Source organism: Aotus nancymaae, unplaced genomic scaffold, assembly GCF_030222135.1.
Source record: "Aotus nancymaae isolate 86718 unplaced genomic scaffold, 86718_ANA_hifiasm-v0.15.2.pri h1tg000049l, whole genome shotgun sequence".
In the NCBI taxonomy this organism is placed as follows: domain Eukaryota; kingdom Metazoa; phylum Chordata; class Mammalia; order Primates; family Aotidae; genus Aotus; species Aotus nancymaae.
Genome location: NW_026988463.1, coordinates 33,333,216 through 33,357,114, shown reverse-complemented (window position 1 = coordinate 33,357,114; position 23,899 = coordinate 33,333,216). Strand labels below are relative to the sequence as shown.

The 23,899-nt window shown below is 50.6% G+C and overlaps 1 protein-coding gene across 4 annotated transcripts in view; it reads right to left on the bottom strand.

Moving 5' to 3' along the window:
* Positions 1-4,417: 4,417 nt before the first annotated feature.
* ADA2 (adenosine deaminase 2) overlaps positions 4,418-23,899 on the bottom strand; it is a 45,438-nt gene continuing 25,956 nt past the window's right edge. For all 4 annotated transcript variants that reach the window (XM_064362806.1, XM_064362807.1, XM_064362808.1 and 1 more), the window contains 6 exons: positions 19,866-19,993; positions 17,879-17,969; positions 14,457-14,565; positions 8,434-8,591; positions 7,698-7,900; positions 4,418-7,454 (listed from right to left, as the gene is read on the bottom strand). In XM_064362806.1, the coding sequence (XP_064218876.1) occupies positions 7,361-7,454; positions 7,698-7,900; positions 8,434-8,591; positions 14,457-14,565; positions 17,879-17,969; positions 19,866-19,993 (783 nt within the window). In that variant the 3' untranslated portion in view covers positions 4,418-7,360. The remainder of the gene's footprint in view (positions 7,455-7,697; positions 7,901-8,433; positions 8,592-14,456; positions 14,566-17,878; positions 17,970-19,865; positions 19,994-23,899) is intronic.

The window sequence follows — 23,899 nt, the reverse complement described above, 5'->3', positions numbered from 1 at the left end:
GGCAGTTTACAGAATTGCATTCTGGTGAGCTTTAAAAATGGAACAGGAGCCGGGCTCAGTGGCTCATGCCTGTAATCCTAGCACTTTGGGAGGCCAAGGCAGTCAGATCACTTGAAGTCAGGAATTTGAGATCAGCCTGGCCAACACAGTGAAGTCCTGTCTCTACTAAAAATACAAAAATTAGCTGAGTGTGGTGTTGGGGGCCTGTAATCCCAGCTACTCAGGAGGCTGAGGCAGGAGAATCACTTGAACCAGGATGGTGGAGATTACAGTAAGCTGAGATTGGGCCACTGCATTCCATCCTGGGCAACAGAGCAAGGCTTGGTCTCAAAAAAAGAAAAAAAGAAAAAGAAACAGGGACATCTTCCTGAGGAAGGCTCAGCCCCTCTTCCAGAAGATGAGACTGGGTCACAGCCTTTCAGGGTCCCTCGCGTGCTGAGACTCCTGTAATTTCTGTCTTTCAGCTAATCTTTTCAACCTCCACCTGGCTTTCCTCCTTCCAAATGAAGAGCTGACCTAGAGCAGGTGCAAATCCAGATTTTGGGTCATTCCTGAGGTTTATACATATTTGAAGAGTCTTCTTAAGGAAAAAAGAATAAAATCTCACTAATACACGTTTTTTTTCTGAAATAGCAGCTTCAGTAGTGCCTAACCCAGTCCTCCATTCCAGAGGTCACTTCCAGCTCTAACAATTCCATTATTCGCTCTTTTTCTTTCAACTCTTTCCCTCTTCCTGCCCGTTTTGTTGGTGTGTTTGGTTTTTTTGGGGTTTTTTTTTTTCTGTTTTGTTTTGTTTTGAGACAGAGTCTTGCCCAGGCTGGAGTGCAGTGGTGAGATCTCAGCTCACTGCAGCCTCCGCTTCCTGGGTTCAAGTGATTCTCCTGCCTGAGCCTCTCTTGAGTAGCTGGGATTACAGGCACCCACCACCATGCCTGGCTAATTTTTTTTGTGTTTTTAGTAGATGACGGGGTTTCACCATGTTGGCCAGGCTAGTTTTGAACTCCTGACCTCAAGTGATGCACCTGCCTCAGCCTCCCAAAGTGCTAGGATTACAGGCATGAGCCACCACGACTGGCCATATGTTTCCATTTTAATATGCATAACTCATATGTATGTGTATATTACACACACACACCCACATACTCCAGTAACAATGGGCACATCTAGTGCCTGGATCAGGGCTACTAAATATTCTCTGCTGAAAAAAGCAGAACTCCTGGGAGAAATGGCTGAGCTCAGACAGCAGACAGGGAAAGTACAAAATGAACCTAGAACATCTTAATTTTTTTATTTTTTTTAAAGATGGGATTTCACCATGTTGGCCAGGCTGGTCTTGAACTCCTGACCTCAGGTGACCCACCCACCTCAGCCTCCCAAAGTGCTAGGATTACAGTCGTGAGCCACCGTGCCCAGCTGAACCTAGAACATTTTATTGTTTCAGAAAGTAAGGAAATCTGGCCAGATGTGGTGGCTCACACCTGTAATCCCACCACTTTGGGATGCTGAGGTGGACAGACTGCATGAGCCCAGGAGGTTGAGACCAACCTGGGCAACATGCATGGCAAGACCCCATCTTTACAAAAAAAAAATACAAAAATTAGCCAGGTGTGGTGATGCATTCTTGTAGTTCCAGCCACTAGGAAGGGTGAGATAGGAGGAACACTTGAGCCTCCTTGAGCCTGTGAAGTCAAGGCTGCCAGAAGCTGTGATAGCGCCACTACACTCCAGCCTAGGAAATGGAGAAAGACCCTGTCTCAGGGCCAGGCATGGTGGCTCATGCCTGCAATCCCAGCACTTTGGGAGGCGGAGGCAGGTGGATCATTTGAGGTCAGGAGTTCGAGATCAGCCTGGCCAACATGGTGAAACCCCGCCTCTAAAAAAAAAAAGACCCTGTCTCAAAAACAGAAAAGAAAAAAGTAAGATAGTTCTCAAAAAATTATAGAACTTTATCAGCAGATCTGGAATCGTGTGAGCAACACAATAAATAGTAATGAATTATAGCCCACTGAATACAACCTGAATCCCTAAGTCATACGGATAAAAGGGAAAAAGGAAGGAGGGAGGGAAGGTATTGTTCATCCTTGCAGCAAATGGTACCTAACAAATATGGAAGAAATGTCAGGCCGGGCGCGGTGGCTCACTCCTGTAATCCCAGCACTTTGGGAGACTGAGGCGGGTGGATCACGAGGTCAAGAGATCGAGACCATCCTAGTCAACAAGGTGAAACCCCGTCTCTACTGAAAATACAAAAAATTAGCTAGGCATGGTGGCATGTGCCTGTAATCCCAGCTACTCAGGAGGCTGAGGCAGGAGAACTGCCTGAACCCAGGAGGCGGAGGTTGCGGTGAGCCGAGATTGCGCCATTGCACTCCAGCCTGGGTAACAAGAGCGAAACTCTGTCTCAAAAAAAAAAAGAAATGGTAGAATTCGAAAATCACCATTTTGGCCAGACACAGTGGCTCCTGCCTATAATCCCAGTGCTTTGGGAGGTGGAGGTGAGAGGACTGCTTGAGCCCAGGAGTTTGAGACCATATTGGGCAACATAGCGAGACTTTGTACCAAAAAGAAAATTTTCCATCATCAGGCTGGAGTGCAGTGGCGTAATCCCGGCTCACCGCAACTTCTGCCTCCCAGGTTCAAGCAATTCTCCTGCCTCAGCCTCCCAAGCAGCTGGGACTACAGGCGTGTGCCACCACGCCCAGCTAATTTTTTGTAATAGAGACAGGGATTTCACCACATTGGCCAGGCTGGTCTTGAACTCCTGACCTCGTGATCCACTTGCCTCGGCCTCCTAAAGGGCTGGGATTATAGGTGTGAGCCACCGCCCTCAGTCAAAAAAAAAAAATTTTTTTTTTTGAGACAGAGTTTTGCTCTTGTTGCCCAGGCTGGAGTGCAATGGTGCCATCTCTGCTTACTGCAACCTCTGTCTCCCGGGCTCAAGCGATTCTCCTGCCTCAGCCTCCAGAGTAGCTGGGACTACAGGCATGTACCACCATGCCTGGCTAATTTTGTATTTTTAATAGAGACGTGGTTTCTCCATGTTGATCAGGCTGGTCTTGAACTCCCGACCTCAGGTGATCCACCCAGCCTCGGCCGCCCAAAGTGCTGGGATTACAGGCATGAGCCACCATGCCTGGCCCCTCAAAATTTTTTAATTAGCTCGGCACAGTGATGCACACCTGTAGTCCCAGCTACTTGAGAGGCTGTGGCTACAGGATTACTTGAGCCCAAAAAGTCAAGGCTGCAGTGAGTTGTGATCATACCACTGCACTCCAGCCTAGATTCAAGATCTAGTCTAAAAAAGGAGGAAAGAAGGAAGGAAGGAAGGAGGGAGGGAGGGAGGGAGGGACAGGCGGAGGGAGGGAGGGGAAAGGAAAGAAGGAAGAAAGGAAGAGAGAAAGAAAGCGGGGAAGGTGGGGAGGGGAAGGGGGGGAAGGAAGAAGGAAGGAAGGAAAGGAAGGAGGGAAGGAGGGGAAAAGAAGGAAAGGAGAAAGAAAGGGAGAGGGGGAGGGGAAGGGGAAGAGGGGAAAGGAAGGAAGGGAGGAGGAAGGAAGGAAAGCATTTGATAGTTGTATTTTACAAAATATTTTCCAACAATGCTCTTACACTACATTACTGTTTTTTATAATGTGGCTTTGACAATCTTTCATCAGAAGTTGGGATCTCTGTCTCCTCCTCTTTTTTTTTTTTTTTTTGGAGACAGAGTTTCGCTCTTGTTACCCAGACTGGAGTGCAATGGCGCGATCTCGGCTCACCGCAACCTCCGCCTCCTGGGTTCAGGCAATTCTCCTAATTTTTTGTATTTTTAGTAGAGACGGGGTTTCACCATGTTGACCAGGATGGTCTCGATCTCTTGACCTCGTGATCCACCCACCTCGGCCTCCCACAGTGCTGGGATTACAGGCTTGAGCCACCGCGCCCGGCCCTTTTTTTTTTTTTTGAGATGGAGTTTTGCTCTTATTGCCCAGGCTGGAATGCAGTGGTTCGATCTCGGCTCACAGCAATCTCCACCTCCCAGGTACAAGCGATTCTCCTGCCTCAGCCTCCAGAGTAGCTGGAATTACAGACATGCACCACCACGCCTGGATAAGTTTGTAGTTTTAGTAGAGATGGGGTTTCTCCATTTTGATCAGGCTGGTCTTGAACTCCTGACCTCAGGTGATCCGCCCACCTCAGCCTCCCAAAGTGCTGGGATTACAGGTGTGAGCCATGGCATCCGGCCCCACCTGGGGCTTTTAAGGAATTCTTTGATTCCCTGCCATCCTTGAGTTGAGTGAGGACAGGGCTGGCTTCTTGCATCCTTCTCCCAAGGCCAGGCAAGGAGCTGCACTCTCATCACACGAGGTCTTTTATTTGGGTGGCTCTGCTCTACTCCCCCCTGCCTTGGCAGCCGGCTGAACAGACACAGAGACACCTACTCATTCAATGCATTGTTTATTGAACACTAACTCGGTTTGGGCTCAGGCTCTGAGTTAGCAGCATGCGTGAAACAATCAGAAACAATCATGAGTGCCTGCCCATGGGCGGCTTGCAGTCTGGTGGGGCCAGACTGTAGACACAGAAGTAAATGTCCAATTATAAATTGTGATTAGAGGCATGATGGAAAAGAGCAAGGCTTCCTGAGAGAAACGGCAGGCACAGGAAAACCTCTGAGACAGTGACAGGAACCTGAAACTTGAAGGGTAAACAGGAATGGGTGAGACAAAAGGGAAAAAGGAACATGTTTGCTGGGCACAGTGGCTCACCAGCAGTCTAGGAGGCCGAGGCAGGCAGATCATGAAGTCAAATCATCGAGACCATCCTGGCCAACATGGTGAAACCCTGTCTCTACTAAAAATACAAAAATTAGCTGGATGCAGTGGCACATGCCTGTACCAGCTAATCGGGAGGCTGAGGCAGGAGAATCACTTGAACCTGGGAGGCGGAGGTTGCAGTGAGCCAAGATCACACCACTGCACTCCAGCCTGGCAACACAGACCCTGTCTTAAAAAAAAAGGACGTTCCAGGGAGAGAGAAGGAGAAAAGACCCAGGCACAGTATAAAGCTGGGTACATCTGAGGAAGAAAGGGCCTCTGGGGTGGGGGGCCTTCGGGGTGACTGGGAGAGGAAGGCGCTGGAAGGGATCCAGATTAAATCAGATGCTGTGTACCCTGTGGAGACACTGGTGTTCCTCTAATTGCACTGAGTTTAAGCAAAGGAGTCACCTGATTTAATTTGATATTTAAAAAGTCAGGCTGGACACGATGGCTCACGCCTGTAATCCCAGAAGTTTGGGAGGCCCAGGTGGGTGGATCACGAAGTCAGGAGTTCGAGACCAGCCTGGCCAACACGGTGAAACTCCATCTCTACTTAAAATACAAAAAATTAGCTGAGCGTGGTGGTGCACCTGTAGTCCCAGCTACTTGGGAGGATGAGGCAAGAGAATCACTTAAACCTGGGAGGCGGAGATTGCAGTGAGCCAAGATCATGCCATTGCAACCCAGCCCGGGCGACAGGGCGAGACTCCATCGCAATACAAAAAAAGTCATTCTACTCTGTGAAGAATGAGCTGGAAGAGGCAAAGGGAAGAAAGGGGAGATCAGCGAGGAGGTTATTGTCATAACTCAGGTGGGGGCATGGTGGCTTGGACTTGGTAGCAGTGTGCAGGCAGAGTACCACTGTCCGGGTCCAGATGCAGGGTGTGTTCTGATGTAGGGAGTGGGGGACAGCGCAGCATCGAGACTTTTGCTGAAAATTTCTGCTTTGAGCAACTGGGTAGAATGGTTGGACGTGTCTTTCACCAGATATGGGAAAGGCCAGGGAAAGGTTTAAAGGGCTGAGTGTGGTGGCTTATGTCAGTAATCCCAGCACTTCGGGAGACTGAAGCAGGAGGATCACTTGAGACCAGGAGTTAGAGACCAGCCTGGGCAATGTAGCAAGACACTCTTTAGAAAAATTAAAGTAGAGCCAGGTGCGGTGGCTCACGCCTGTAATCCCAGCACTTTGGGAGGCCAAGGCGGGTGGATCACGAGGTCAAGAGATCGAGACCATCCTGGTCAACATGGTGAAACCCCGTCTCTACTAAAAATACAAAAAATTAGCTGGGCACAGTAGCGTGTGCCTGTAATCCCAGCTACTCAGGAGGCTGAGGCAGGAGAATTGCCTGAACCCAGGAGGTGGAGGTTGCGGTGAGCCGAGATCGTGCCATTGCACTCCAGCCTGGGTAACAAGAGCAAAACTCCGTCTCAAAAAAAAAAAAAAAAAAAAAAAAAGGGCTGAGTGTGGTGGCTCATGTCAGTAATCCCAGCACTTCGGGAGACTGAGACAGGAGGATCACTTGAGACCAGGAGTTGGAAACCAGCCTGGGCAACGTAGCAAGACACTCTTTAGAAAAATTAAAGTAGAGAAAAAAAAAGATTTAAAGGGAAGAGATTGAGGGTTCAGAATTGCACCTCCTCAATTTCAGAGATTCCTTTGAGCTCTTAAAGTACATAAATAAATGTGGGAATCATTAACAAAAGGCAAGGGAATGGATGAGACCACCCAGGAAAAGAGTACACAGAGAGAAGAGAAATAAAGAGGACAGAGTTAAAGAGATCAGAACAGGCCAGGCGTGGTGGCTCACCCTTGTAATCCCAGCACTTTGGGAAGCCAGGGCGGGTGGATCACCTGAGGTCAGGAGTTTGAGACCAGCCTGACCAACAAGATGAAACCCATTCTCTACTAAAAATACAAAAATCAGCTGGGCACGGTGGCACACACCTTTAATCCCAGCTACTCAGGAGGCTGAGGCAGGAGAATTGCCTGAACCTGGGAGGCGGAGGTTGCAGTGAGCCAAGATGGCACCATTGCACTCCAGCCTGGGTGTCAAGAGCAAAACTCCATCTTGAAAAAAAATTCTTAATTAATTAATTAATTAATTTATTTTAAAAGACAGGGTTTCACCATATTGGTCAGGCTGGTCTTGAACTCCCAACCTCAGGTGATCCACCCGTCTTGGCATCCAAAGTGCTTGGATTACAGGCGTGAGCCACTATGCCCGGCCAAAGAAAATTTTTTTTAATAAACAGATCAGAATAGAAGACAGCCCAGGACTGAGCCCTGAGGACACAGCACAGAGGTCACAGAGGAGGAGATTCTGAAGTAGAGAAACTGGAAGCGATGGACACAGAGCGGAGAAAATCAAGAGAGTCAGTGCTGCTGCAGCTGAGGGAGAATGGTTCCAGAGGATGTAGCTGTTCAGCCAGCCAAGTGCTTCTCACAGGGTCGCTCTGTACCCAGGCCATTGATTTGATGGGGACATGGAGCTGATTCAAGAACGGGTGAGCGGCGGTGGCAGCATGTGCAGGAAGGCAGCTCATGGAGGATGGCTAGATTCTCCTTACTCCGTAGCCACATCCGCTATGAACTTATCCCATCTCTTCTTCCAGATTGCCATGAAAGTATTTTTCTCAATCTCCAACAGGCTACTGTACCTGCAGGAAGAGGAGGAGCCCAGGTCAGCCTCAGGGCAGGGGCTGGGAACAGGGCAGGGAGCCTGAGGGGACATCGGAGGCTTGCACAGCAGTCTCCCCAGTCTAGCAGCAAGGACTAACCAGCCATGATAAGAAGGAACCCACAGAAACCATCGAGGCATCAGCCTCAAGCCTCCTCAGATGCAAACACAAGCTGTGGGCTGGAAGTGGGGCAGGGGGCCTAGGAGGACATGAGACACTCACTTGATAGAGTTGATGGCCAGCTGTTTGAGGGTCCTCAGGTCAGCCTTCATCCCCCCAATGCCCATGAAGACCTCATAGAAATCGTAGGACAAGCCTCTGGCACCAAAGATCGCTGGGTCATCAGAGCTGATCACCATGGGGTGCCCGACGGCCATCAGAGTAGCTGCAGGGTGGTTTCTCAAATCAGACACCAGTTTCAGAACCTGCCCGGTAGGAGGCAAGGGAGAAAGATGAACTCTGATTCCTAAAAAGAGTAGTCACAAGTGAAATGAGACCTGGAGCCCCCATCAGCTCCCTTCATCTCCCCATCGCTATCTCCCCAGTATGGGGATGACTTCTGGGCAGTCACAAGGAGAACAGGGCCAGTCCCCATGTGTCTCCTCCTGTTTCATCAGCACCACAAATACTTGGTCATTTCTGGTCCTGCTCAGAGAAGCGCTGACTGAACACAGACACGAAAGACCCCAGGAAGCACTGGCCGCCCCGTGTCCTTTTTGCTCTGTCTGCAGTTTTGCCCAAAATTCCACCCCACTGGGGACCCTCACGCCTGCTGCATTCTTACTGGTGGCTTAAGCAAAAGGCCCCTCCTGAATAACTTTACCAACAGGTGGGACAGTGGAGGGATTTTGGTAACAAGAGAGTTAAGGAGAGAGAAGTTATACGGGAAAAAGTTTAAGAGGGCAGAGGTTGTGGTTACGGGAGATCATATGGAGTCAGCCGCATGAGTCACACATACCTGATTAGAGATGGGACAGACTTCTATGGGGATGTCCTTTTTCCACGAGTAAGCCCTGAGGGCGGGGTGTTTGCTCAAAGCAAATCCATGTCCGATCCTGGTAGTGTTTAGCATCAAAGCATCCAGAATGTTCTTGTCTATGGAAGTGCCCTGCCAGTCTGAAGACAGGGGAATTGTCTTCCATGGGGGATGGATGGGTCTGACCCCCCAGAACATCCTCAAATAAACAGCCCCCCAAGCATGAAAATGAAAAGAAATTAGCACAAATACACACACACACAGTTTCCTTTTAACAATGCTAAAGAGAGGTATGATATGGCTTTATTAATCATCTAATTTATTAATTTATCATTCTAATGAGGAAGTTGAAACTTAATAGCTTTTCTGAATTGACCAAAGATATTCACCTAGTAAGTAGTGAAACCAAGTTTTAAATCTTGGTCTCTCTGATCTCACAGTCCACTTTTTTTTTTTTTTTTTTTTTTTGAGACAAAGTCTTGCTCTGTCGCCCAGGCTGGAGTGCAATGGCACGATCTCTGCACACTGAAACCTCCGCCTCCCAGGTTCAAGCAATTCTCCTGCCTCAGCCTCCCTAGAAGCTGGGATTACAAATGCCCACCACCATACCCGGCTATTTTTTGTATTTTGAGTAGAGATGGGGTTTCACCATGTTGGCCAGGCTAGTCTCAAACTCCTGACCTCAGGTGATCCACCCACCTTGGCCTCCCAAAGTGCTGGGATTACAGATGTGAGCCACCATGCCCGGCTCTGGGACTCTTATATTTATAATCTTTATAACAAGGTGTTACAAGGTGCTCTTATTTACAACATCAGTATAAGTACCTGTTGTGCTCATCTTAATTTAAGTGTTTAATAGTACTATCAAGACGTTATCACTTGCTAGGTGACTGTAGACATTCTTGTGGCCTCCTCCCCTGCTGTCCCCATCATACCTTTCTTGCAGCTAAGGCCCTCAGTAGAAGGTGAAACGTCAGATGTGGCTTTCCCGGACTCCCTTACAGCTAAAATAGCCTTAACACTGGCCTGGGAGGTTATTTGTTGGGGAGCTTTGGGGGATTCCTCCCTGATAAAAGGAGATGCACTGTGGGGCTGTCTATTTTATTTCACTGGATATGGTCACCCTGAATGTGATTCACCATCTGACAACCAAGTGGGGCAGAATCACCCACGAAATGGGCATAGCAGAGATTGCTTCTTTTTGTTTTTTCTTTTTTTGAGACGGAGTCTCACTCTGTAGCCCAGGCTGGAGTGCAGGGGTGCAATCTCGGCTCACTGCAACCTCGGCCTCCCGGGTCCCAGTTCAAGCAATTCTCTTGCCTCAGCCTCCTTAGGAACTGCGATTACAGGCACATGCCACCAGACCCAGCTAATTTTTGTATTTTTAGTAGAGACGGGGTTTCACCTGTTGGCCGTGCTGGTCTTGAACTCCTGACCTCGTGATCCACCTGCCTCGGCCTTCCAAAGTGCTGGGATTACAGGCGTGAGTCACTGCGCCCGGGCCAGAGATTGCTTCTTATGTGAGATAACAAATGTCCTTATTGTAAAAATCTGTGGGATGCATTCTTGCAGCCATAAGCATTCTAATGGATTCACATATAAAATATGAAAATTTGTCTAGGTACAGTGGCTCACACCTGTAATGCCAGCATTTTGGGAGGCTGAGGCAGGAGGATCACTTGAGCCCAAGAGTTCAAGACCAGCCTGGGCAACGTAGAGAGACCCTTTCTCTACAAAAATTATGGCCAGGCGCAGGTGGCCTGTAATCCCAGCACTTTGGAAGGCCAAGGCGGGCAGATCATGAGGTCAGGAGTTCGAGACCAGCCTGGCCAATATGGTGAAACCCCATCTCTACTAAAAATACAAAATATTAGCCAGGCGTGGTGGCACATGCCTGTAGTCCCAGCTACTTGGGAGACTGAGGTGGAAGGATCACCTGAACCCAGGAGGTGGATGGAGGCTGTTGTGAGCCGTGGTCATGCCACTGCACTCTAGCCTGGGTGACGGAGTGAGACCCTGTCTCAAAATATATATATGAACATTCCACTTTTCTGGTAGAAATAAAACTCAAGAATTTCCATCGCTACTTAGCACATATATTTTGGTGGGTTTTCACTGGTTTTTAAAGATTTCTTCTTCTTTTTAAAAATAAGGACATTACTTTTAGGTATTAAATACCCAAGTCCTAGGCCAGGCGCGGTGGTTCACACCTATAATCCCAGCACTATGCGGGGCTGAGACGGGTGGATCACGAGGTCAAGAGATCGAGACCATCCTGGTCAACGTGGTGAAACCCCATCTCTACTAAAAATACAAAAATTATCTGGTCATGGTGGCGCACGCCTGTAGTCCCAGCTACTCGGGAGGCTGAGGCAGGAGAATTGCTTGAACCCAGGAGGCGGAGGTTGCGATAAGCCGAGATCGCACCATTGCACTCCAGCGTGGGTAACAAGAGCGAAACTCCGGCTCAAAAAATAAATAAATAAATACCCAAGTCCTAGCAAAGTTATCTCCAAGGACCATACAGCTCGGAACTTGTTAGGTCCTGTGTTGCAACGTTTTGTACTGCCAAAATTATTTCACACACATATGATTTTCCCCAGCTAGACCACAAGCTCTCCAAGGTTAACAACCCCCTCCCCTTCAAACAATTCTTCTGCTCTCCTAGAGCAGACTTTGATCTAAATTGGATCTAAATTGACTGGAAACGTCAGGAAAAAGAGATTAATGCACAGGGTACCTTCCTCTAGAGATGGTATGATAAAGCAGAGCCTAAGTCTGGGTGGGAGATGTAGCTGCCCACCACTCTCTCCATCCCTCCTTGGTTTTCTGAGGGTGACAGGTGGGATGCCGCAGAGAGCTGCCCTCCTGGTCCCGGTCTCCATGTAAACAGCCTCCCCCGAGGGCCGGGCGAGGTGGCTCACGCCTGTAATCCCAGCACTTTGGGAGGCCAAGGTGGGCGGATCACCTGAGGTCAGGAGTTCAAGACCAGCCTGGCCAACATGGTGAAACCCTGTCTCTATTTTTTTTTTTTTTTTTTTTTTGAGACAGAGTCTTGCTCTGTCTCCAGGCTGGAGTGCAGTGGTGCAATCTCGGCTCACTGCAACCTCCACCTCCTGGGTTCAAGAGATTCTTCCGCCCCAGCCTCCGGAGTAGCTGGGACTACAGGTGCTTGCCACCACACCCAGCTAATTTTTTTTTTTGTATTTTTTAGTAGAGACGGGGTTTCATCATGGTGAGGATGGTCTCGATCTCTTGACCTCCTGATCCGCCTGCCTCAGCCTCCCAAAGTGCTGGGATTACAGGCGTGAGCCACTGCACCTGGCCTTTTTTTTTTTTTTTTTTTTTTTTTTTTCTTAAATACAGCCTCCCCCGAAATCTTCCTTTGAATCTGAAATTGCGGCCATGATCTTGCTTAGTTAGGTTTACACATTTTAAGGACTGGAATATGGAAGGACTAAGATGACTGAAAAAGCCCAGGAAGGAGTTCTGGGGAAGAAAGATGAGGCTGGACTAATGGCATTTCAGGAGGAGCACCAGCCAGGGCCTGCATGGGACAGGGTGGGGTTTCCTCTCCTGCAATAATGAGGGACAAAACATCCTAAGACAAGCAGCAGTCCTGGTTCTCCTCCCTCTTCTGCCTATTTCCAGCTCTGTGGCTTGGGGAAGATCAGTTAACCTCTCAAGCACAATTCACTCGGAGGATGGAGCGCTTAAGACAGGGTTCCAATTCATACACATTATATACATGCATCAAAATATCACATGTGGGCCGGGCGCGGTGGCTCAAGCCTGTAATCCCAGCACTTTGGGAGGCCGAGGCGGGTGGATCACGAGGTCAAGAGATCGAGACCATCCTGATCAACATGGTGAAACCCCGTCTCTACTAAATATACAAAAAATTAGCTGGGCATAGTGGTGTGTGCCTGTAATCATCCCAGCTACTCAGGAGGCTGAGGCAGGAGAATTGCTTGAACCCAGGAGGCGGAGGTTGCGGTGAGCCGAGATCGCGCCATTGCACTCCAGCCTGGGTAACAAGAGCGAAACTCCGTCTCAAAAAAAATAAATAAAAAAAAAAAAAAAAAAAAAAATCACATGTGGCCAGGAGTGGTGGCTCACACCTGTAATCCCAGCACTTTGGGAGATCAAGGCGGGCAGATCATTTGAGGTCGGAAGTTCAAGACCAGCCTGGCCAGCAAGGTGAAACCCTGCCTCTACTAAAAATTCAAAAAATTAGCCAGGTGGGTATCAGGACCCTGTAATCCCAGCTACTCCAGAGGTTGAGGCACGAGAATCGCTTGAACCCTGGAGGCAGAGTTTACAGTGAGCTGAAATCGCACCACTGCACTCCAGCCTCAGCTATAGAGTAAGATTCAGTCTGAAAACATTTTTTTTTTCCGTGGCTCACGCCTGTAGTCCCAACTCTTTGGGAGGCCAAGGTGGGTGGATCACTTGAGGTCAGGAGTTCAAGACCAGCCTGACCAATACAGTGAAACCCCATCTCTACTAAAAATACAAAAATTAGTCAGACATGGTGGTGCATGCCTGTAATCCCAGCTACTCCAGGGCCTGAGGCAGGAGAATCACTTGAACCCAGGAGGCAAGGTTGCAGTGAGCTAAGATCTCACCACTGCACTCCAGCCTGGGTGACAGAGTGAGACTCTGTCTCAAAAATTTTTCGTATTTGTGTAGAATGGGATCTTGCTATGTTGCCCAGACTGGTCTTAAACTCCTGGGCTCAAGTGATCCTCCTGCCTCTGCCTCCCTAAGTGCTAGGATTACAGATGTGAGCTACCGTACCCGACTAAAACAATTTTTTTTTTTTTTGAGACAGAGTCTAGCTCTGTCACCCAGGCTGGAGTGCAGTGATTCTGGGCTCAGGTGACCCTCCTACTTCAGCCTCTGAGTAGCTGGTACCACACGTGTGTGCCATCGTGCCTGGCTATGTTTTGTATTTTTTGTAGAGACAAGGTTTCGTCATGTTGCCCCGGCAGGACTCAAACTCCTAGATTTAAGAGATCCACCCAAATCAGCCTCCAAAGTGCTTAGGATTACAGGCATGAGCCACTGCACTTGTGCCCAGCCTAAAACAAAATTTTTTTTTTAATAAAAATTTTTTTAAAGACTGGGTTTCACCACATTGGTCAGGCTGGTCTTGAACTCCCAACCTCAGGTGATCCGCCCGCCTTGGCCTCCAAAGTGCTTGAATTACAGGTGTGAGCCACCACACCCAGCCTAAAACAAATTTTTATAGCCAAAGTAGGATGATGTGAGTTTGCAAGATTATGTACCTACCATGAAAAATAAAAAAAATAAATAAAAGAAGAAGGATTCAAAATCAGACTCCACTGCACACCAGCTCTTTAACCCTGGACCACTAACACCACGCCTGGAGCACTGGGCTCTTCATCTATCAAATGGAGATTAAAACACGAGCAGGACTGGGGTAAGAATCAGAAATAAATTAAAAATAATACATGTAGGGCCAGGCGTGGTGGCTCACGCCTGTAATCCCAGCACTTTGGGAGACCGAGGCGGGTGGATCATGAGGTCAAGAGATCGAGACCATCCTGGTGAACATGGTGAAACCCCGTCTCTACTAAAAATACAAAAAATTAGCTGGGCACGGTGATGCGTGCCTGTAATCCCAGCTACTCGGGAGGCTGAGGCAGGAGAATTGCCTGAACCCAGGAGGCGGAGGTTGCGGTGAGCCGAGATTGTGCCATTGCACTCCAGCCTGGGTAACAAGAGCGAAACTCCGTCTCAAAAAATAATAATAATAATAATAATGCATGTAAAGTGGCTGATTCTATTATCCTTGTTATTCCTTCTCCATAGGGCTGCTGTCAGGATTAAATGAGAGAGAACATAGGAGAGGGCTCTGGAAGCATCTGCAGGCCCTAACCCTGAGGCGCGGTCACTGCCGTCCTGTCTCCCGGCAGCAGGCTGGAGTCGTGGCTAGAAGCTCTCCCACTGCCCACCCCTGCTGATTCCCACGGGCTCACCTGTCTCTCCGGCGTGGAAGAAGTAAGGCAGCTTAACACCATCCTTGGCGGGAATCATCAGCGCTTTGTTGAAGTAGTGCAAGGAGTGGCCAGTGTCCTCATGCCCCACCTGCAGGACAGAGAGGGACAGGAGGCATCTGCGGGGCACGTGCCTCACTTGCTGATGGCGCCCTTTGTAGCCTATGCACACCCTCCCTTGTACCCTGCTGCCACTGCCAGGACCTTTGGCATGCAACCTTTTAAGAATGGCAAGGAGCGGCCAGGCACGGTGGCTCATGCCTATAATCCCAGCACTTTGGGAGGCCGAGGCGGGGGGGATCACAAGGTCAAGAGATCGAGACCATCCTGGTCAACATGGTGAAACCCTGTCTCTACTGAAAATACAAAAATTAGCTGGGCATGGTGGCGCACGCCTGTAGTCCCAGCTACTTGGGAGGCTGAGGCAGGAGAATTGCTTGAACCCAGGAGGCAGAGGTTGTGGTGAGCCGAGGTCGCGCCATTGCACTCCAGCCTGGTTAACAAGAGTGAAACTCCGTCTCAAAAAAAAAAAAAAGAATGGGAAGGAACATAGTTGAGAAAGAAAAGAGAGCTCATTCATCCCCTGAAATAGTTCCCCCGTTTTCAGAGTTTATGTCTTGTATGCCCCCAGCCCCTTCCACCCTGGCTACTCACAGCACCTCCCAGGCCCAAGTGCTTCAGCCCTGAGCGCCTGAGGCAGGCAGGGAGGGAGGAGGAGGGTCAGAGGGAGACCTAAAGAGACCCAGAGATGGCCAGGGGCGGCTCAAGCCTGTAATCCCAGCACTTTGGGAGGCCGAGGTGGGCAGATCACGAGGTCAATAGATCGAGACCATCCTGGCCAACATGGTGAAACCCCATCTCTACTAAAAATACAAAAAATTAGTTGGCCTGTAGTCCCAGCTACTCAGGAGGCTGAGGCAGGAGAATTGCTTGAACCAGGAGGCGGAGGTTGCGATGAGCTGAGATCATGCCAGTGCACTCCAGCCTGGCACCTGGCGACAGAACAAGACTGTCTTGAAAAAAAAAAAAAAAAAAAAAAAGAGACCCGGAGAGTGTAAGACAGAGAGAGAGAATGAAAGCCCAGCCCCAGGAGTCAGAAGACTCCAGCCACCACTGCCACCCACCTCTTGTAGGCCCCTGTGTGTCAGTTTCCCTGAGACTAAGTTTCTTGCCTATAACAGGAAGAGCAACCACACCAAAACTGTGCTTTTCAAAGTAAGCTACACACAGCCATGGGGCTCTGTAGCTGAGTGCTTTAGGATTAAAAGGGCACCTCTTGACTGGGTGCAGTGGCTCACACCTGTAATCCTAACACATTAGGAGGCCAAGGCCTGGCCAACACAGTGAAACCCTGTCTCTACTAAAAATGTAAACATGAGGCCCGGTGTGGTGGCTCACGCCTGTAATCCCAGCGCTTTGGGAGCCCAAGGCCGGCGAGTCACCTGAGATCGGGAGTTTGAGACCAGCCTGACCAACATGGAGAAACCCTGTCTCTACTAAAAATGCACACACACACAAAATGAGCTGGGTGTGGTGGCGCATGCCTGTAGTCCCAGCTACTCAGGAGGCTGAGGCAGGAGAATTGCTTGAACCCAGGAGGTAGAGGTTGCAGTGAGCTGAGATGGTGCCATTGCACTCCAGCCTGAGTAACAAGAGGAAAACTCTGTCTCAAAAAAAGAAATGCAAAAATGAGTCGGGCATGGTGGTGGGCACTTGTAATTCCAGCTACTCAGGAGGCTGAGACAGGAGAATCACTTGAATCCGGGAGGTGGAGGTTGCAGTGAGCGGAGATCATGCCACTGCACTCCAGCCTGGGCAACAGAGCGAGACTCTGTCGACCCTCCCACCTTGCCCTCCCAGTTCTGAGATTACAGACATGAGCCACTGCCCTGGCCTAATCTAGATTTTTTTTTTTTTTTTTGAGACGGAGTTTCGCTCTTGTTAACCGAGGCTGGAGTGCAATGGCGCGATCTCAGCTCACCGCAACCTCTGCCTCCTGGGTTCAGGCAATTCTCCTGCCTCAGCCTCCTGAGTAGCTGGGACTACAGGCACGCGCCACCATGCCCAGCTAATTTTTTGTATTTTTAGTAGAGACGGGGTTTCACCATGTTGACTAGGATGGTCTCGATCTCTTGCCCTCGTGATCCACCTGCCGCGGCCTCCCAAAGTGCTGGGATTACAGGCATGAGCCACCCCGCCCGGCCGATTTTTTTTTTTTTTTGATGGAGTCTCTGTGGCCCAGCTGGCATGCAGTGGTGCAATCTCGGCTCACTGCAACCTCCACCACCTGAGTTCAAGTGATTCTGCCTCAGCCTCCCAAGTAGCTGGTATTACAGGTGCAGACCACCATGCCTGGCTAATTTTTGTATTTTTAGTAGAGATGGGGTTTTGCCATGCTGGCCAGGCTGGTCTTGAACTCCTGACCTGAGGTGATCCACCTGCCTCAGGCTCCCAAAGTGCTGGGATTACAGGCGTGAGCCACTGCGCCTGGCCAGTGCCACCGCTCTGGGTCTAGATTCTTAATGAGATTAATGAGCTTTCACCTAAGAAATCTGTCCTGTATGTGCTTTGATTTGATGGGGGGGTGTGGGACAATGACAACACCTATGAATGCGCAGCTTCAAAAACAGGTGTGGCTGGGCATGGTGGTTTACACCTATAATCCCAACACTTTGGAAGGCTGAGGCGAGTGGATCATGAGGTCAGGAGTTCAAGACCAGCCTGATCAACACGGTGAAACACTGTCTCTACTGAAAATACAAAAATTAGGAGGCTGAGGCAGGAGAATCACTTGAACCTGGGAGGTGGAGGTTGCAGTGAGCTGAGATTGCAGCACTGCACTCCAGTCTGGGTGACAGAGTGAGACTTCATCTCAAAAAAAAAAAAAAAAAAAATAGGTGAGGAAGAAAATGGAATAGAAAAGAGGGAGGGGAAAATATCACTACCTTGAGTATTTGCAAAGAGCTGGCTCCATCCTGGACTCTGTTTCCAGATATCATCCCCCACCCCCGACCCTGCATGCTACAGTGGGTAGTGAGGGTTTTCAGAGCCACACCTGGGTGAGCAGTGTGGGACAGAAAAAAAGGCACAGGCAGGGCCATGGGGAATGAGACCATCACTGCCGTCAGAACTCCCTGAATGCCATCCTTATTCTGGAACTTTCCTTGTTAGCCAACTGGCTGCCCTCCCTTCTCCAGTGACTGCCATCCTCTGCAGGCCCCTGAAGAGGATCAGCGCTGAGCTCTGAGCAGCCCTGCTGGGTCAGCAGGCTGAGCCTGTCCCTGGGATTTTAAGGGCACCACAGGCACATCGCTTTCCTGTCCCAGGGGGCTGCCGCTCCACCCAGACAGGCATTCCCGCATGCACCCTTAACAGGCAGCCCTTGTGTTCACAGCATGGGTTACCAGGTCAAACCCTGCCACCACCGTGGGGAACTTGGTCCGGAGCCCCATGGCTGTTCGGATGGATTCTGCGATGACAGTCACATCTTTGGATCTGCAAGAGAGATGGAGAAGCCAGGAGACAGTGCCCAGCACAGACAGAGAGCTACACACCCCAGAGCGCTCCCTCTGTGAAGGGCTGGGCAGCCCTGAGTGCACAGCAGCCGTTTCCCAAACCAGAGGCCCCCCTGCTCTCCTGACTCCACCCCGACCAGGCCACTGTGACCCCAAATCCATTCTTCAAAGACACTTCCTGGCTCTGGGGGGAACTGTAGTCTCTGAAAAGTAGGTGGGGTCAGCCGGTTGCGGTGGCTCACGCCTGTAATCCCAGCACTTTGGGAGGCCGAGGTGGGTGGATCACGAGGTCAAGAGATCGAGACCATCCTGGTCAACATGGTGAAACCCCGTCTCTACTAAAAATACAAAAATTAGCTGGGCATGGTGGTGCGCGCCTGTAGTCTCAGCTACTCGGGAGGCTGAGGCAGGAGAATTGCCTGAACCCAGGAGGCGGAGGTTGCGGTGAGCCGAGATCGCGCCATCGCACTCCAGCCTGGGTAACAAGAGTGAAACTCCGTCTCAAAAAAAAAAAAAAAAAAAGTAGGTGGGGTCAGAGGACCCATGGGAACGGTCTTCTTTGTCTGCATTCGGAGGAGGCCAAGTGGCCTTGTTCTCAACTCTCCCTGCATCTCTGTGAGGGGGCGTGGACGTGGATGCCGTTCAGGGACAGCTCTCTGTCCACTGGACACCTGCAAAGGGCCACAGGTCACCCAAGTCCCTGTTGAGTTGGCTGGACCCGGTAACCATCTGGCCTCTTGCTGATTACATCAGCAAGACCCTGGGCACTGCAGAAACCCTACCGGGGCAAGGCAAGCAGCAGGACAACAAAAACCCCAAAATAGAGCGTCTGGCACAATCCCACGACAGGTTCCAGGTCTCTGCCCTGCCACTGACTCTCCGGCTCCAATCCTTGGCTCTGTGGGGACAAAGCCTTCCTGGCCTGCCCCACCCGTGGCCTCTCCCTGGAGCCTAGGTGAACCTGGGGGCACTGGTGCACTCAGCTCAGCCCTCACACCCTCCTGCCATTGGCCCTGGCAAGGGGCAGCTGGCACCAGGGAGCCGCCGAGCAGAACCTAGGCCCATCCTGCAAGCTCCCTCCGAGGGGGATGGGCACACAGGCCAGAGCTCAGCTCCTCCAGGCCCCAGACCCCATGGAAGGGGAAGGGACTCAGGAGGACTGGGCACGGGTGGAGGCTCCTGGGGAGTCAATGCCCTCCAGCGCCCAGGCTTGTGGGTGGGCTGAGCAGAGGAGCCGCCATGCTGGATCCCTTCGCTGCCCACCCTGTGCCTGACTCTGAGTGACCCCACTGGCTGCTGCCCTTGCAGCTGTGACCACAGACAGGTCCCAGCCTTAGACTGGCTGCTCTTTAAAATGAGGGGAGAGGTCCTGTCTGGTAAAGTCGGGACACTGAAGCTGCAAAGCTTTCTGTGCTTCCCTGGGAAAATGAGTGGGTCTTTCACCCATGTGCCAGGCCACGCACGTGGTGCTACTGGGGTTCTCCATATGCAGACCTGAGCCGGTGCCACTCAGGACGTCTCCCTGATCAGGGACTCGCACGCAACCACACACAGAACAAATTGAAACCAAACAATGGGCCAATTATCCAAACATTCAGGCAAAACCATTATACTCATAACTGAGTCATCCAGGCCAACGTGGAGTCACAGCCAAGAATTATCTGGGAAATTGACACACTCTTCGTTTCAGTTTGGTGGTGAAGACCTGAACTAGGAGGGGCTTCAGGACCCATTCCTACTACCGTCCTCACACACAGAAAGCCCCTTGGCACCATGCTGGGCAGCGTCCCCAGAACTGCTGCTCCCCTCCCAGCCTAGCAGCTCTGCCTGCATCCCAGTCTCCCAACCCCAGCTCTTCAGCAATGCGCTCTCTCACCTGTGATCCGAATAAATGATTTTGATTCCAATAAACTCGGGGTGAGTTTCCACAAACTTCTCAGCCACTTCCTGGTAAGCCTTTACTGACCACTGTACGTCATGGTGCTCTCCACTGAGCTCGTACACCTGGGAGGGAAGCACGGCCAGGAGCCATCAGGCCAGCAGAGCGAGGCACCTCTCCCAGCCACCCTTGCCCAGCCACCCCCTCCCCGCGACCTACTTCCCAGCCACCCCTTCCTCAGCCACGCCCTCCCCAGCCACCCGCTTCCCAGCCAACCCCTCCCCACCCACCCCTTCCCAGCCACCCCCTCCCAGCCACCCCCTCCCCACCATCCCTCCCAGCCACCCCCTCCCAGCCACCACTTCCCAGCCACCCCCTTCCCAGCCACCCCCTTCCCAGTCACCCCTTCCTCACCACCCCCTCCCCACCACCCCTTCCCAATCACCCCTTCCCACCCACCCCCTTCCTAGCCACATCCTCCCAGCCACCTCCTCCCCACCACCCACTTCCCAGCCACCCCCTCCCAGCCATCCCCTCCCATCCACCCCCTCCCAACCACCCCCTACTGGCCACCTCTTTCCCAGCCACACCCTCCCAGCCACCTCCTACCAGCCACCCCCTCCCCGCCACCCCCTTCCCAACCACCCCCTCCCAGCCACTGCCTCAACGCCACCTCTTTCCCAGCCGTTGTCAGCGAGCTCTGGGAAAGTAGACGGGGACAGGGGACCCACAAAACAGTTTTATTTGCTTGTGTTTGGAGGAGCCCAAGTGGCCTTGTTCCCAGAAGTCTGGACAGGCTGGAATTGCGCTTCCCTTGTTCAGGTCCTCTACGGCCTTAGACATCTCTGCTGCTGCATGGGGAACTCCTAGCTGGCTCTGGGATAACCCTGATGGCCACTGTCCCCTTCATTGCTGGGTTACCGCACTTAAAACAGCACCTGGGGCAGGCTGTGGTGGCTCACGTCTGTAATTCCAGCATTTTGGGAGACCAAGTCGGCAGATCGCTTGAGGTCAGGAGTCTGAGACCAGCCTGGCCAACATGGTGAAACTCCCATCTCTACTAAAAATACAAGATTAGCCTGGCATGGTGGTGCATGCCTGCTAATCCTAGCCCCAGCCACTGGGGAGGCTGAAGCAGGAGAATCGCCTAAACCCAGGAGGTGGAGATTGCAGTGAGCCAAGATCACACCACTGCACTCCAGCCTGGGCAACAGAGCAAGACTATCTCAAAAAAAAAAAAAAAAAAAAAAAAAAAAAAAAACAGGCTGAGCACAGTGGCTCACACCTATAATCCCAGCACTTTGGGAGGCCGAGGTGGGCAGATCACGAGGCCAGGAGTTCGAGACCAGCCTGGGCAATATGGTGAAACCTCGTCTCTACTAAAAATACAAAAATTAGCCAGGCTAGTGGTGTATGCCTGTAATCCCAGCTACTTGGGAGGCTGAGGCAAAAGAATCGCTTGAACCCACGAGGTGAGGTTGCAGTGAGCTGAGATCACGCCATTGTACTCCAGCTTGGGTGACAGAGAAAGACTCTGTCTCAAATATGTATATGGGAATTTCTGCAGAAACTGGGGTGAAGGGGATGGGAGCAATAATATGGAGGTGTCGATCACTTCCATGGCCATCAATTAAGCCCCTATAATGTAAAAGAAACAGGGCTGGGCATTGGAAGGGATGAAAAAGTGCTAACAGACAAGATGGCTGCCCTCAGGAGTGACAATGTAGTCAGAAAGATAGACTTGTGCCACTAAAAACAGCTCACACGTGTAATCCCAGCACTTTGGGAGGCGGAGGCAGGAGGATCACTCTAGCCCAGGAGGTCAAGACGGGTCTGGACAATGAGTGAGTCTCTGTCTCTAAAAAGGAATGAAAGAAAACAATAGAGTCAGTTCTTTTTTTTTTTTTTTTTGAGACGGAGTTTCGCTCTTGTTACCCAGGCTGGAGTGCAATGGCGTGATCTCGGCTCACCGCAACCTCCGCCTCCTGGGTTCAGGCAATTCTCCTGCCTCAGCCTCCTGAGTAGCTGGGATTACAGGCACGTGCCACCACGCCCAGCTAATTTTTTGTATTTTTAGTAGAGACGGGGTTTCACCGTGTTGACCAGGATGGTCTCGATCTCTCGACCTCGTGATCCAACCGCCTCGGCCTCCCAAAGTGCTGGGATTACAGGTGCGAGCCACTGCGCCCGGTGTACCATTATTCGTTTTAAGATTTACAGAAGGGGGTCAGAATACGTCACCCCAAATAGGCCACTTTTTAGCAGAAGGACTATTTTTAGCTGAAGGCAATCAAGAAGCAGCAAATGAAGAAAGAGCTCCTTGCCCACGTCAATGTCATCTGCCTCAATTTCCCTTTGTGAAGGTGTTAACCTTCCCTCTCCTAGTACCAGGAGGCTCACCATTTTCATTAGAAACAGAAAGTTGTCACCAAGATGGGTCCGCACAAACCGGCCTTGTAACATTGCCCCTATCTTCCATGAGTTTCCCCCATGTTTACCTGCCCACAATTCATTGTCCCTAAAAGCCCAAACCCCTCTTCCTTCTTCTTCTCACTTCTTCACAATTTATTACCAGTTGTTAAAATGGAATATAAGCCCCCAGCCTAACTTCTTTGAGGCTTCACATCTTTTCAAGGAAGGCCTCTGTTTAGGCCTGGCATGATGGCTCATACCAGTCATTCCAGCACTTTGGGAGGCGGAGGTGGATCACCTCGGGCAGATCACCCGAGGTCAGGAGTTCGAGACCAGCATGCCAAACATGGCGAAACCTTGTCTCTACTAAAAATACAAAAATTAGTTTCGCGTCGTGATGGGTGCCTGTAATCCCAGCTACTCAGAAGGCTGAGGCAGGAGAATCACTTGAACCCGGGAGGCACAGGTTGCACTCCAGCCTGGGTGACAAAGCAAGACTGTGGCCCTGCCCCCCAAAAATTAAACTTTTTTTTTTGCAACAGTCTTGCTGTGTCTTCCAGGCTGGAATGCAGTGGTGTGATCTTGGCTCACTGTCTGACTAATAATGGATTATGTGCTTGTATTTAGAAAATGTCTCAATTTTGGCCAGGTGCGGTAGCTCACACCTGTAATCCCAGTACTTCGGGAGGCCGAGGCGGCCTGAGGTCAGGAGTTTGAGACCAGCCTGGCCAACATGGTGAGACCCCATCTCTACTAAAAATACAAAAAATTAGCTGGGTGTGGTGGTGGGCACTTGTAATCCCAGCTACTTGAGAGGCTAAGGCAGGAGAATTGCTTGAACCCAAGAGGCAGAGGTTGCAGTGAGCCGAGATCATGCTGTTGCACTCCAGCCTAGGCAACAAGAGCGAAACTCCATCTCAAAAAAAAAAAAGAGGCCAGGCATGGTGGCTCATGCCTGTAATCCAAGCACGTTGGAGGCCAAGGCGGGTGGATCACCTGAGGTCGGGAGTTCAAGACCAGCCTGATCAACATGGTGAAACCCCGTCTTTAATAAAAAATTTAAAAAAAATTAAAAAAATAAAAGAAAACTTCTTAATTTTAACATCTAATACAGGATATATTAATAGATATAATCCACATAAATAAAAGGTGTTTGAAATTATCAAAAATTTTAAAGACCATAAAGAGGTTCTGGGACCAGAAAGTTGGAGAACCAGCATGGGAAGTGGCAAAGCTCCTCTTCAGTGTCCTTTCTTGTTAAAGAATAATCAAGGCCGGGTGCAGTGGCTCACGCCTATAATCCCAGCACTTTGGGAGGCCGAGGAGGGTGGATCACGAGGTCAAGAGATCGAGACCATACTGGTCAACAAGGTGAAACCCCGTCTCTACTAAAAATACAAAAATTAGCTGGGCATGGTGGCATGTGCCTGTAATCCCAGCTACTCGGGAGGCTGAGGCAGGAGAATTGCCTGAACCCAGGAGGCGGAGGTTGCGGTGAGCCGAGATCGCGCCATTGCACTCCAGCCTGGGTAACAAGAGTGAAACTCCGTCTCGAAAAAAAAAAATTTAACAAATGACAGCCCTGCTTAAAAGAAGATCTCTGAGGCTGGGCCTGGTAG